We start from the raw sequence: 15,160 nt of genomic DNA, 5'->3' as shown, positions 1-15,160 counted from the left end.
CAAGGCGCAAAGCCGCCGGGGGTCTCTTGAGAGCTACCCAGTTTGACGAGGATGCATCACCAAAGCACGCACGTTAACCACAACAACTTAAACATCTACTCTTAAATGGAATGTCCCTGATTCGTAACAGTCGGAAATCCCAGAGTGCCGGTTCACTCCACTCTCAATCGTTCTGCACACTTGGACAACGAGATGTGGACCTCGTAGCTCGTAACTCGTCTCACTCACCTACTCACTCACCCACTCACCTACTCACCTACTCACTCACCCACTCACCTACTCACCTACCCACTCACCTACTCACCCACCCACTCACCTACTCACCCACCCACTCACCTACTCACCTACTCACCCACCCACTCACCTACTCACCCACCCACTCACCTACTCACCCACCCACTCACCTACTCACTCACCCACTCACCTACTCACCCACCCACTCACCTACTCACCCACCCACTCACCTACTCACTCACCCACTCACCTACTCACCCACCCACTCACCTACTCACCCACCCACTCACCTACTCACTCACCCACTCACCTACTCACCCACCCACTCACCTACTCACCCACCCACTCACCTACTCACCCACCCACTCACCTACTCACCCACCCACTCACCTACTCACTCACCCACTCACCTACTCACCTACTCACTCTCCCACTCACCTACCCACTCACCTACTCACCCACCCACTCACCTACTCACTCACCCACTCACCTACTCACCTACCACTCACCTACTCACCCACCCACTCACCTACTCACTCACCCACTCACATACTCACCTACCCACTCACCTACTCACCTACCCACTCACCTACTCACCCACCCACTCACCTACTCACTCACCCCCTCACCTACTCACCTACCCACTCACCTACTCACCCACCCACTCACCTACTCACTCACCCACTCACCTACTCACCCACCCACTTACCTACTCACCCACCCACTCACATACTCACCCACCCACTCACCTACTCACCCACCCACTCACCTACTCACCCACCCACTCACCTACTCACCTACCCACTCACCTACTCACCCACCCACTCACATACTCACCCACCCACTCACCTACTCACCCACCCACTTACCTACTCACCCACCCACTCACCTACTCACCCACCCACTCACCTACTCACCCACCCACTCACCTACTCACCCACCCACTCACCTACTCACCCACCCACTCACCTACTCACCCACCCGCTCACCTACTCACCCACACTTACCTACTCACCCACCCACTCAAATACTCACCCACCCACTCACCTACTCACCCACCCACTCACCTACTCACCCACCCACTCACCTACTCACCCACCCACTCACCTACTCACCCACCCGCTCACCTACTCACATACTCACCCACTCACCTACTCACCCACCCGCTCACCTACTCACCCACCCGCTCACCTACTCACCCACCCGCTCACCTACTCACCCACCCACTCACCTACTCACCCAACCACTCACCTACTCACCCACCCACTCACCTACTCACCCACCCACTCACCTACTCACCCACCCACTCACCTACTCACCCACCCACTCACCTACTCACCCACCCGCTCACCTACTCACCCACACTTACCTACTCACCCACCCACTCAAATACTCACCCACCCACTCACCTACTCACCCACCCACTCACCTACTCACCCACCCACTCACCTACTCACCCACCCGCTCACCTACTCACCCACCCGCTTACCTACTCACCCACCCACTCAACTACTCAGCAGTCCATAGGTCTGGAACTCGCGTCACTCACCTACTCACCCACCCACTCACCTACTCAGCAGTACATCGGCCTGGAACTCGACTCACTCACCCACACATCCACCCACTCACCTACTCACCCACCCATCCACCCACTCACCTACTTAGCAGTACATCGGCCTGGAACTCAACCACCTACCCACCCACTCACCTATTCACCCACCCACTCAACTACTCAGTGGTCCATCGGCCTGGAACTCGCCTCACTGCCCAGTCTCGAATATCACTGTGCGATATTCGAGACTTTACACAGACATTTAACCCGTGCAGTAGAAAATGCAAGACAGAGGTGTTTAATAAAGCTTACAATGTATTAATATTTCATGCTCGTGCTAACCTAGGTTATAAAAGCTGCGAGTTCATAAACGTACTTACCTCGGGCGACTACCTGGGTACAGCATTCTGCATCAGCTGTCTCGTTGACATGTGCATGTACGTATGTTGAACTTCTTTCGCACCGTACGTAGCCAACCTTGCCAACCGGAGGTTGCAGCGATTTCTCACTGAACAGGAGTGTGTGTGTGTGTCGTGGACAAGAAAGAGATGTGGGCTTTCGATAAGTGCCCCCCTCACTGCTACCCCCTCCCCGCCACAGGGCCCCCCGTGCGGTACGGGGACCACGAGAAGGGGTACCCCGCGGTGCCGCCCCCGCTGCTGGGGGAGCACACGGGAGAGGTGCTGACGCAGCTGCTGGGCTACAGCGACGCCGCCGTCGCCCAGCTGAGCCGCGACGGCGCCGTGTCCCTGTGAGGACCCCCCCCCTCCCTCTTCCCCCCCCCCCCCCCCTGGGAGCATGCGGCCCGGCTTCGTCGTCAGCCAACGATCCGTCCACTGCTGGATGAAGCGAGCCCTCGACGTCCGCCCGTTGTCTCGCTATGCGGCGGACCGCGCGACCCCCGTCAACGCCACGCGTTCACGTCGCGTCTCGCTCCGTCTCCGCGCGGCGGTTGACCTCTCGAGCGCCGTGCATTGACGAGGAGCTGCCCATGAACGTTGGCGTTTTATTCGTGTAATGATCTCGTACTGGCGGCGGCGGCGGCGGCGGTGGTGGTGTTGTTAATGGCCGTAGCGCCGATAAATGATTGCGCCGTAGTTTATCACAATCAGATGACAAATCAAGAGTGACCCTATGTCACCAGCAGGCTCGCAGTGACGAGCGCTGGGGAGTCACTTCACTGTAAATTGAGATAATTGCCAGTGACATCTCCCCTGGGCTCAGAGCGCCTCTCATCACCCCCCCCCCCCTACCCGCTTGCCCACCTCACCGCCCCAGGGAGACAGATCCGGCAATGGTGACCAGTGAGCTCCCTCGGCGACGTGGAGAGAGCGGCGACCGTCACTAAATAATGGCAATGAATCGCGACGTTGATGGCGGTTTTTTGCGGTCGTTATCCGGGCCATCCGTTGGTCCTCTTGGCTCGCGTCGACCTGGAGCAACGGCCGTGGTTGTAATTTGACGTTGAGGTGGTTGAACCAGATAGCTGCGTCGGGGGTAGCGGAGTGGTCCTTTTACAACATGCGCGTGATACCAAATTGTTCACGAGCTAAATGCCAATGTCGAGGTCCGCTAGCCACGAGAGCGCTTCAGGAGAGAGTTCGTGTAGTTTTGCGATTCCTCCTCCATTGAAGGAGCGGCAGACTACAGTGGGGTTACTTTATGGTCCATGGTTTGGGTTGCGTGGCCACAAAGGCACAACTGTGTTGCTTGTGCCTTTCAATTCTCATTCATGAAGCAGATGTGTGACAATCGGCCTGGATGATGTTCTGGACGACGCTGTTGATGGTGCCACCACCAGTGTCTTCAAGGAGGATGTCAGAGTGAGGAGGTGCGATGGTTGAGTCCCGAGGGAGGTGTTTATTTTGGACGACCGCTTTGTTTGTTCACCAGCGTTCTTCCGGATCTGGATGAGATTCTAGGATGGTGACTGCAGCGCAGTGCCCAGAAAGTGGATCGGGCCTTGAGTCGGCGGTGACGAACGTTGTTGAGGCCTCGGTTTTCGTTTGCAAGAAAAAAGTATAAAGGTCTTGGCAGTTTGCAAGCGGTGATGATGCCTCCTTCGTATTTACGAATCGGGCATTGAGTCGTTAAATGTTCCATGGTCTGTTCTGCGCGACCACAAGTCGCGCACTGATGGGATATCTTTTTTCTTTTTCCATGTTTTGGATCATCAGGTATCCGCATCTGCTGCTGCCATATTTTGTGCGGTGTAGGGTTGCTGGCCCATACGCTTCGTGAAATATCAAAGGCAGGGACCTGCGTGAGTCGAGAAGTCTTCTCGAGAACCTGGACTCTCTATTGGGTTACGGTTAATTTGGGCCAAATACGAGGATCGCATTTGAATAACAATCATGGTCATCTGTGGTTGTCAAGACTAATGGTGATCATGATTGTTATGTAATATATATCGTATGTACGAAGAGACATGGAATATTTAACCAGGACCTTCAAACCTCCCATGAACTGTATTAAACATTAACAAGCGTGGGGAGCCGAAACAAAAAAAAATAACTGTTTGTAATTTTTATCAGCCCATACAAAAATGTAATTTATCTTTAATTAAATTTTAGGACACGCGGTGTACTGTACACGTAACCTGCAGCTGTGCGTGCGCCCATGATGAATCCGCTATGTAAAATAAATAAATAAATACACATTTTGTTGCTTTATTGAGCACAACATCACGTGGTTGTTATGTTCTATGATAAGCGGTGAAGCGCGCTGCACTATGAACCAAGCTACAACCGAGTTGGATTCCGGGCCACGGTTATCATCAGTGGCGGTCTTGAGCAATATGCAACCTTCTTCACCAATCCGCACTACACCGGCGTCGTGAAGTATGGTAAAAAAACAACCGCCCACGACGGGCATGGTACGGCGTGGGGACGCCTTCATCCAGCAGTGGATTGAGAAATGGCTGTAAGTCATTACCATACACCACTCTCCACACAGGTTCACTTTTCAGAAAGCGCTCCAAAACCGGCTCTTGCGCGCACCTACGGTTGGCGACGTACGGGGCGAAAGAAGTCCGGCGTACGTGTGCGTACATCATCCGCCCCATAAAGCCCATCACCTTGATCGTGGTGCGCTGTCGCTAACCGCCCGAGGTGGACACTTCGCGCTGTACGCTCTGCGCATAGGGCGCGCATCGCGACTCATTACGCTTAACAGATGGGGCTCACGACACCCAGGGCCGCGCGACGCACACGCGGTAAGTTACCAGTTGAACCTGGCGCAATTATTATTACAGTCGCCGCTCCTCGTGTGGCTCCCTTGTGGCTTTTCCCATCCCTCCTACCGCCTCCTCCTCCTCCCTACCGCCTTCCTCACTATCACCCCCCCCTCTTCCCCCACCTCCTCCCCACCTCCCGTGCAGTGAGTCCCTTGGGTCCAGGACGCGAACTCAGACCCGCCCCTATACAGACCCTGGCAGCAGCCACCACCACCACTGCCACCAATCAACTATCCACCCAACACGCACACACCCACGCGCACACACACACACACCACATTCCACACACACCACACACACACATCCCCCAGCCCCCACCTCCGCACTCCTCACCAAAGCGTCAGACTCCGCGGCACCAAATCGGCTCCGGCTCTCTCCAGCCTCCTTCTAAAAGTCACTGTCGACAAATTCACTCTCCGCTTTGCCCTCACACACAGACGCACACACACACACACGCGCACTTTGCTGTCACATACAGACGCACACACACACACCCGCGCGCACTTTGCTCACACACACACGCGCGCGCATTCTATTAGCACGGTTGGCTACGTACGGTGCGAAAGAAGTCCAACATACGTACAATTTGGGGCGTCTTTCTATTATAATCCGTTACGTAGGTGCATTGTTAACGTGGACTCCGATGGCTTTCATTGGAAGATATTGTAACACGCAGTGTAGAGCAATCGAAGGGGAGTAATCCTTAAAAGCCACAAACCGCGTTTCGTGAGATGACACGGGACGTCATTGTCACCACCACTGCGACTTCACGTAGCTTAAGGAGCACAGAAGAAAGTTCACTCACCAATGTCCGGCTAGTGCGACGAGCTTTCATGGCTGGTTGATGACCATCATCATCATCACCACCATCATCGTCGTCGTCGTCATGGGAGTGATGATAGCGCTGACGGTGGCATTATCGGCGATGCTGGGCTGCGCTCGGAGCTCTCAGCCCATGGACAACCTCTCCCTCTCATCGTCCACGCGAGTCGAAATTCCCGACGCGGGCGCTTGCTGGACCTGTTCCCTTCCGCTCCAACACGAGCTCCATCAACGTCGTCACCACCAGGCGACGACTCAGCAGCAGCAGCAGCGTCGACATGAACATCAGGATCGTCAGCACTACGACCATCATCATCAGCAGCAGCAGCAAAGCACGGGGCAGCGAGGAGAGCTCGCCTCGATCCTCACCGAGGCCGTGAAGCAGCACATCCTTGCCCGACTCCAACTGCGCGCGCCTCCCAACGTGAGCAGGCGCGCGCCCGTGCCGCGCCGCGCCGTCCTCAGCGCGCTCAGGCGCCTTCACCACCACGGGGGGTCGCGACCCCTAACGGGGGCCCCGGAGCACGGGGTCCACCACACCTGGGCCGGACACGCACGGAGGAGGGCGGGGTACGACGACGACGCTTCCACCAGCGACAGTAGTGACAAGGGGGATGCTGCTGCTGCTGCTGATGATGATGATAACGATGATTATGATGACGATTATGATGAGGATGAGGATTATGACGATGGTGGTGGTGGTGGACGTGCCAAGTATGGACACTCGTCTCGCCGTGGAGAGAGAAGGCAGCGCGGGGAGATGTCAGAGATCGTGAGCTTCGCGGAGCCAGGTGAGTGAGTGAGACAGGTGAGTGAGTGAATGAGTGAGCCAGGTGAGTGAGTGAGACAGGTGAGTGAGCGAGTGAGTGAGCCAGGTGAGTGAGTGAGTGAGCCAGGTGAGTGAGTGACAGGTGAGTGAGACAGGTGAGTGAGTGAGTGAGAGGTGAGTGAGACAGGTGAGTGAGTAAGACAGGTGAGTCAGTGATTTAGCCAGGTAGGTGAGTGAGACAGGTGAGTGAATGAGTGAGTGAGCCAGGTGAGTGAGTGAGTGAGTGAGCCAGGTGAGTGAGTGAGAGAGGTGAGTGAGACAGGTGAGTGAGACAGGTGAGTGAGTGAGTGAGACAGGTGAGTGAGTGAGTGAGTGAGCCAGGTGAGTGAGACAGGTGAGTGAGACAGGTGAGTGAGTGAGTGAGTGAGCCAGGTGAGTGAGACAGGTGAGTGAGACAGGTGAGTGAGTGAGTGAGACAGGTGAGTGAGACAGGTGAGTGAGACAGGTGAGTGAGTGAGCCAGGTGAGTGAGTGATTTAGCCAGGTAGGTGAGTGAGCCAGGTGAGTGAGACAGGTGAGTGAGACAGGTGAGTGAGTGAGTGAGACAGGTGAGTGAGACAGGTGAGTGAGACAGGTGAGTGAGTGAGACAGGTGAGTGAGTGATTTAGCCAGGTAGGTGAGTGAGTGAGCCAGGTGAGTGAGACAGGTGAGTGAGTGAGCCAGGTGAGTGAACCAGGTGAGTGAGACAGGTGAGTGAGTGAGCCAGGTGAGTGAGACAGGTGAGTGAGTGAGACAGGTGAGTGAGTGAGACAGGTGAGTGAGTGGGCGAAGTGAATGAGTGAGCGAGTGAATCAGGGGACAGATTGAGGCAGGTGAATGTGCTCTGAAATAGGCCCATTTCCAGAAACGTCGCCCTTTGTATCTCCCCCCCCCCCTCTACAGCAGTAGTATTTACGAATATGTTGAGCGCGCGTACTTTTTCTTGTTGTAATTTTTATTTTGACGGAAGACTTTTTTTGAAATGTCAAGTTGATTTTGTTTAAACCCAGACGAGAACTCGACACGAGGCCGGATACAAGTCTCATTAACTTTAATAGTGGCGCGGGTGACTCAGACGACAAAGGCAAAACAAAAATTACCATAGAGGGCCCCAACGAAGCGAGTAGGAATCACTAATTTCGTAACCTCGGAGCGGTTGGCTACGTACGGTGCGAAAGAGGTTCAACCTGCATATACGTACATCGAGGAATGGCGCTTTTGGAGGCATCCCGTAAGTCCGCGTTATCACAAACAGCAATCTATAAAACACGTGCAACGTTGTGCCAGTCCTCTGCTGGGGTGAATGCCATGCGGATCATGGGGATTGTTTGTTGACCATATTTCAACCACGCTGCTTAACGTGTCGCCCGCCACTCGTGCCATGTGTTAGCGATTGTCTCTAAGCTCATGTTCCACCAAAAAACCGCAAACGCACAAACCATGGCAGTAGATGCGGATACCTGATGCACAAATGGAAACTTTTTAAAAAAAAAAATGTGACTCTCCAGCAGTGTGCGACTGTGGTCATCCAGAACAGACCGTGCAACGTGTAACGGTGCGATGCCCCGATCCACACAAATACGAAGGAGACATCATCACGGCGATGACGACGCCACAATCCGCTACTCCTGACGCTGTTGTCTGGCTCGACCGCCTGAACGTGACGTTGTGGTCGTTGCTCTGCATCTACATCCAGCAGCCGTACGAAACAAATGAAAAAGTAATTGCCTGGAATCGAACTCAGGTTTCGTATCGCATGGCGCTATCCACGTATCCCAGTGGCTCGCAAGCTATCAATCAAGACCATTTGTTCCGCCCCCACGCCCGTCATCTTACCAAAGGCCAGAACACAGAGATGTAGAGACATCACGTGCCCGTGCCTCCGGTCAAAACGCGACGCGACCACGGCTCGCGTTGTGTATCCGTGGCTTTTATTTTTGGTCGCCGCGATGTGGCGCCGACTTTACCCGCGCTCAAAACGACATTCCTCCTGCGCGGTATCCGAAAGCGCAGGACGCGACCCCCTCCACCACCACCACCCCCCCCCCCTCCCCAGTTGAGAACTGCCGCGCTGACAGTCGCTAAGCAGCACCGTGTCGTGATTGTCGCTGAACGCGAGGAGTGCAGACCGCGGATGGAGCGGGGAACTTCGCTTCCACGTGCTGGGCGAGGGCGGCCGCCGCCTCCACGTGAACCAGGCGTCGCTGTGGCTCTACCTGAGGATGGAGGGTGCCGGCGGCAAGGCAGGAGGTGCTGCTGGCGGCGGGGTCAGAGGCGGTGGCAGAGCCAAGGGTGGGCCCAGGGGTGGAGCCAATCTTGAGGCTGGTGGACGAGGAGGAGGAGGAGGCGACTTGGATTCGTCATCGGCATCAGTAGCAGTAGTAGCAGGAGAAGATAAGGCCAAAAGTAGCGATGTGACGGGAGGTGTGGACAGCAGGTCTGGAGGTGGTGGTGGTGGTGGTGCGGATGGTGGGGGCACAGCAAGGGGCAACCCTCGGCACAAGTGGCACCACCACCACCAGCAGCAGCAGCAGCACAAGCAGCAACGACAGCGGCTGAGAGCACGTAACCGGCAACGCGCGGCCCTCGTCACGGTGAGAATCCAAGTGGCCGGTGCCGCGCCCTCCTCCCCCTCCTTCTCCAAGAGGCTGATGCTGCGGCGGGCGAGCTGGCGCGCCGTGCCGCTGGAGGCCGCGGCCGTGCGGGCCGCGCTCGAGCGGGCCGGGGGCCGCGTCTCGCTGCGGGTGTCGTGCCCGGACTGCGGGCCCGCGGGAGTGGCGCTGGGGCCGCGCCGCGCCTCGGCGGCGGCGGCGGCGGCGGCCGCGCGCGTCGATCCGAGCGCGCACCGCGCCTTCCTGCTGCTGCGCGCACGGGACAGCGGGGCGACGCGGGCCAGGGGAAGGAAGCGAAGGCGAGGGCTGGAGTGCGACGGCGTGGCGGCGCCGCTCTGCTGCCGCAGGCACTTCTACGTGGACTTCGGGGCCATCGGCTGGGCCGACTGGATCATCGCGCCCGCGGGGTACTTCGCCAACTACTGCGAGGGGAAATGCCCCGCGTTCATGAGCGGCGCGCTGGGCACGGCCGCGTCCTTCCACAGTGCCGTGCTGAGTCAGTACCGGCTCCGCGACACGACGGCGCCGGGTGCCGGCTCATGCTGCATCCCCACGCGCCTCAGCGCCATGTCCATGCTGTACTTTGACGAGGACCAGAACATCGTGAAGAAGGACGTGCCCAACATGATCGTGGAGGAGTGTGGGTGCGTATGATGGGTTCGTGCTTTGGGAGGGGGCAGGTGGTGGTGGTGGGTGCGTGCACGGTCGGTCGGTTGTTGAATAGATGGTTGGTGGAAGGTTGAGTGGATGGATTTATGTTTGGTGGATCGATGGATTGATTGATTGATTAATAGAGGATTCATGGATGGATTATATTATAGATTGGCAGGACCCTCCTGGGTGAACGAACGTAATAATAATAATAAACGATAGATGAATTAATGGACGGATGGATGGGTGGATAGACTAAAGGATAGATGGATAAGTGGAATGAAAAATTAGAACAGATGGGCGTAGGAAGGAATGAGTGTATGGCTGCACTTGGATGGAAAGGTGCATCTGTAGATGATTGGTAGATTAATGAATGAATGGATATGTGTGTTGAGGTTGTGATAAAGATGGTCTGCAACGCATGCAAAGACAAAGATCACGCGTATAGCCTTGACAGACCATTGGGGCCAGTTCTGCAAGCAAGCACCTATGAAGGCCCGCACGGCACACAAGGGAGTGGTGGGGTGGCCGGCAACACTCCCGACCGCCTTTGTCTCCCTAGTGGCGATGTTTACACATCGCACCAGGTACTACACGTTTGAGGCTGAGTCGACCTTGGGGAGGCCTAGGACCGGTTCAAATAATTGTCACGGGTGTTGGTCCGTGAGCGGCAATCGAACTCGCGTGGCCTGGTCCGTAGCGTGCTTACCGCTCTGCCACCGCTCCCCGCCACTGCCCTCTGCAACGCAATGCCCACCACCACTCACTCGCACAAACGTCATCGGCAGCATCAGCAAAAAAAAAACTATTGAGTGGCGCCACACGTCCCGTGTCGTGAACAAACTAGCACGTGGGACAAGGACATGGTGGAGTGTGACCGCTGGTGCGGAAGCAGAACGACACCGGAACAACACCACTACCGTGGCCACCACCATACTAACCACCAACAACATCACCACCACCATCACCACCAGCAGCAGCCATCATTAAACCTGTCACCAACCACCACCACCAACATCATCATCATCATCTTCTTGGTTCTTTCGGCAAAGTCACGTTGAAGGGAAACAATAAAATATATATAAAACAATAAAATTCTCACGACGTTTCAACTGTAACACAAACAGTCATCGGCAAGAAGGATTTTTCAAATGGTTCTTGCCGTTGTTTTTTGTCCGCACCTGATGATGACTGTTTGTGTTACAGTCGAAACGTCGTGAGAATTTTATTGTTTTACATATATTTTATTATTTTATTGTTTCCCTTCAACGTGACTTTACCGAAAGAACCAAGAATATTAATCACTGCAGTCACGAAAGCTTTAAATCATCATCATCGCCGTGTAGAAAATGGATTCGCTGTTTTGGATGAGCCTGATGGGACCGTCACCTGCCACCAAATGTCTCGCCACTCCTGGGACCGAGTTCACGTGAGCCAGGTGAACTCGTGGCGAAACGGAAAGCAAGTCTCACGTGCCAGGCCAGACCAGCCTCGGGAGTGCAAGCGTCGCCTCTGACCTCGCCGCCGCGGCGATACGCGGCGCCCCCTCTGTGACCCCACGCTTTGTGAGAGGTCGACAACAAGTGAATTCGTGTTTCTAAGAGGGTCTCTGTAGAGGGTGTCAATAGGTCTCAATAGAGGGCGATGGCTTCCATAATCCGTGCTCCACACAATTTGAAATTCTATTGCACCGACAAATGTTGCTTGTGAATCGCTCTCCCGTATCGCCCAGCTGAGTGTCACTCTAACTCAGGATGTTCCAAACACCGGTGCTTGCATTACTGCTCTCCTCCGTTTAAACACAAATTGAGTCCTTACCTGCTGCACGCAACTGATGATTGCTGAACACTTTCCATGCAATGTAGAGAGCTCTCCTTAAGTTGAAGCGGTGTGCTGTACGTCACGTAATGCATACGCACGTACGTACACACACACACACAGGGTTTCTATCAATTTGAATAAGCGCCCTTTCTGCCACGTGGGGCGTTTACCAATCATCAGGCGCGTGCAACGTGCGACGACGTTTGGTAAACGTGGAAAGTTCTGCCGTGGCGGGTTAAAAGGAGCAGATTTTATTGAAAAAAAAAAACTGACGTAGAGCGTGCCAGTGAGGCTGGCTGGCGTGGACTAAGCCTGGCGTTTCTGCTGAGCAAAGGGCCGAAACGCCGAGCGGTCAGCAACAAACAGCGTTATGAATGTTGTAAAAGATCAAGAGTTTTGGACGCTTGTTACGCTGAGCAAACTTGCAAGGGCTTGGTGAAGATAGAGGACGGTAGAGCCATTTGCAAGGGAGTGAGCAGAGCGAGGAGTGTCGGTGTGGACCGCACTGATGAGAAATCACCGATGGTCACAAATAGTGCCAGCATCAAGCTCCCACGTCACCGCAGCTAAAGCGAGTGATTCTCTCGTCAACACCCACCCTATACCCTCACCCCTCCGCCGATGGGCTGGTGGCGCTGCACAGAGAGGAGAGAGTGTGCGGGTACACTCCACAGGGCCCTTTCTCTCCACCTGCGTGCAAATCTCTAAATCAGCGTTCTTCATTGCAAGGCTCGCGGGTCACTGGCGGCCCCCTGGTGGCCTTCAGTGCGGCCTCCTGGTGGCCTTCAGTGCGGCCCCTGACAATACCCAACGACACGTGACCAACACCCCATCGTGCTGTCACAGACCCCGATGGTTTCAAATACGTGGCTGGCCCTCACACTGATGATGTCCTATCGGCGAAAGTGGCACACAACCCCCCTCCCCCCCCCTCTGAATATTAGTGAAGAACACTGGTCTACATGAAGCCACGGGAATGTGACCGCGTAAACCTCTGTGTCTCGAAGGTGACTGTGGAGGGGGCGGCGATATTGACAATGCCGTTTCTAAACGCAGTTCAAGGTTAAAAGATGTGACCCAGGTGACAACACGCAGATATGATCTCTCTCACTCTCTCTCTCTCTCGCTTTACAAGGGAGACACGGGTACGTTGGTTACATCCTTAACCAAGATGAGATAATTATTTGCGAGTCAAAGTCTGTTAGTCACCAGACTTACACGAGTAGCCGTCATTGTACACAGTCAAGGAAGCTCAATCTGATCGGAAGGAGCCAAGGACCTACGGCTATTGATGCACGACCTTTGACCGAGTTATGCACGACCTTTGACCGAGTTATGCACGACCTTTGACCGCGTGAGAGAAAACAAAAACCCACCCCGTGACCGAACATATATTTTCGTGTGTTTGTTTGGTATCCTTCCCCCGCACCTCCGATTGGCACGGTTGGCTACGTACGGTGCGAAAGAAGTTCAGCGTACTTACGGTTTCGTGACAATTCAGCGTTAGAAACGGAATAAAAGGTCTCCGATCACTTCACACAAATGTCTTACTCTTGCAAAAGATGCCACAATGGTCATTAGCGTCCACTTTTACAGCAGATGTCGCTGTTTGTTTGATGATAACATCGGAGAAACTTTTTTCAAGCGGCTTTAACCGCCGGGTATATATATTTCCAGGTGTACATTCATATTCTCCGCTTGGCTCTTAGGGCCCCGTGTGTATTGTAGAGTAGCCTCGCTAATAAAGCTCCCACGTGGCTCGTGATGACGCGAGAGGTCCATGTGCATTGTGACGTCAGCTCGGGCTGCGATGCAGTGAGTGACCCCCACACGCACCCCTACACGCACCCCTACACTCACCCCTACACGTACCCCTACACGCACCCCAACACGCACCCCTACACGCACCCCTACACGCACACCTACACTCACCCTTTACACGCACCCCTACACTCACTCCTACACGCACCGTGGGGTATCTGCGATGCAACGCATGCACCTACACAGAGCCCCCCACCCCCCCACCTCCACCCCCCTATCCCAAGCTCCTAAAGTATATGTGTGCCTGTGTGTGTGTCTGCCCTTCTACGTATCTATCTCGGTATGAGTGTCAAATATTGTGTTTGGCGATTCGTGTTTGTCCGTGTGCGCCACCCCGTGAATATTTCCCAATCTACCAACGCAAGGCCCTCGTGAACATGAGTTTTTGAGATTCAGAAAGGCTTAACAAGATAAATGTCCACAGGGTTCGCCGCTCTCTCAAGCCTGTTTACCAGCCCTTGCATTCAGGCAACAGCCTCGACAGCGAAAACCTCTCGAAGCCGGACTCGGAAAGTGAGCGCGTCATCTCCACTCGCAGAGCACGTGGTAGGACGACGCCATCGGTGTACCCGTGCCCATTGAATTAACGTAGTAGACAATGTCTAAAAAATTGACGGGCTGCAAGGTCACCCAAAGCAGAATACGCGGTGGACAGACGCAATCGGTGACTCAGCCACCTTCCCATGCCCTTTGGCGTGCCAAGTCTACCACGCGCTCTGCCCCGTGGTAAACTTGAGCTCTCTCTTTCTCTCTCTCTCGTTTCTCGGACAATTGCTTCAGGAAGAACGCTAGCTCAGGCTGTGGAGTTCCGCACAATTTCCGAATAAAATCCTCATCGAGCGCCCCACCACTGCTCTCCGCACGGCCTTTGTCCTGTCAACAAAACTGGTGGTGGCGGTCGTGGCGGCTCCATCATCAACCGCTTCACTACAACGAGCGCTCGCTGGGACATTAAAGGTGACGACGACCCACGGCACAAAGTGACTGCGACCAACCGACCCGAACAATAGACCACATCGCGTGAACAAACTGCATTGTTCTAAGCCCGCTCTCCGACGTTGGTCGCGCGCTACTCCCGAAGCTATCATCTCGTGACTCACAAACGAAAACACCTGGACGTGTAATCATGTGCGTATTCCATGGGCTAGAACAGGAGTCGGCGACCTGCGGCTCCGGAGCCGCTCGCACGTGGCACTTTAAGAACTGCATTGCGGCTCTTGAAATGCTGAGGGTTTTCTTTTTTATACCGAATTTGAAAAAATGGCTCTTCTTGTGTTTTTTTTATGGAGACCCCTGACCATGGGAGTCCAAATTTTGATTTAAAGCTTTCGTGACTGCAGTAATTCATATTCTTAGCTCTTTCGGTAAAGTCACGTTGAAGGGAATCAATAAAATAATAAAATATATATATATATAAGCAACGTGACTTTACCGAAAGAGCTAAGAACATGGGAGTCCAGTTTACCATGGGATTCCAGTTTACAATGGGAGTCCAGTTTACCGTGGGAGTCCAGTTTACCGTGGGATTCCAGTTTACCGTGGGATTCCAGTTTACCATGGGAGTCCAGTTTACCATGGGATTCCAGTTTATGGTCGGAGTCCAGT

General features: G+C 54.6%; 2 protein-coding genes across 2 annotated transcripts in view; both read left to right on the top strand.

Moving 5' to 3' along the window:
• SUGCT (succinyl-CoA:glutarate-CoA transferase) overlaps positions 1-4,458 on the top strand; it is a 37,845-nt gene extending 33,387 nt beyond the window's left edge. The window contains exon 14 of the mRNA XM_032951214.2: positions 2,387-4,458. Coding sequence (XP_032807105.1) covers positions 2,387-2,541 — 155 coding nt within the window. The 3' untranslated portion in view covers positions 2,542-4,458. The remainder of the gene's footprint in view (positions 1-2,386) is intronic.
• Positions 4,459-5,339: 881 nt separating this feature from the next.
• Positions 5,340-13,502, top strand: LOC116940884 (inhibin beta B chain-like). Its single transcript, XM_032951215.2, has 2 exons — positions 5,340-6,634; positions 8,778-13,502. The coding sequence occupies exons 1-2, from the start codon at positions 5,866-5,868 to the stop codon at positions 9,914-9,916; spliced, it is 1,908 nt and encodes a 635-aa protein (XP_032807106.2). The 5' UTR covers positions 5,340-5,865; the 3' UTR covers positions 9,917-13,502.
• Positions 13,503-15,160: the final 1,658 nt, after the last annotated feature.

The sequence above is a fragment of the Petromyzon marinus genome, chromosome 10 (genome assembly GCF_048934315.1).
Source record: "Petromyzon marinus isolate PM22_M1 ecotype Great Lakes invasive population chromosome 10, UKy_Petmar_22M1.pri1.0, whole genome shotgun sequence".
NCBI lineage: Eukaryota > Metazoa > Chordata > Hyperoartia > Petromyzontiformes > Petromyzontidae > Petromyzon > Petromyzon marinus.
This window is presented reverse-complemented; position numbering and strand designations above follow the sequence as displayed.

What these genes read in the sequence shown, in the direction of transcription:
- LOC116940884 (XM_032951215.2), top strand. Translation starts at nt 5,866, where the DNA reads ATGACCATCATCATCATCACCACCATCATCGTCGTCGTCGTCATGGGA. An exon ending in CGTGAGCTTCGCGGAGCCAG is followed by an intron (nt 6,635 to 8,777) that starts GTGAGTGAGTGA and finishes CGAGGAGTGCAG; the next exon opens with ACCGCGGATGGAGCGGGGAA.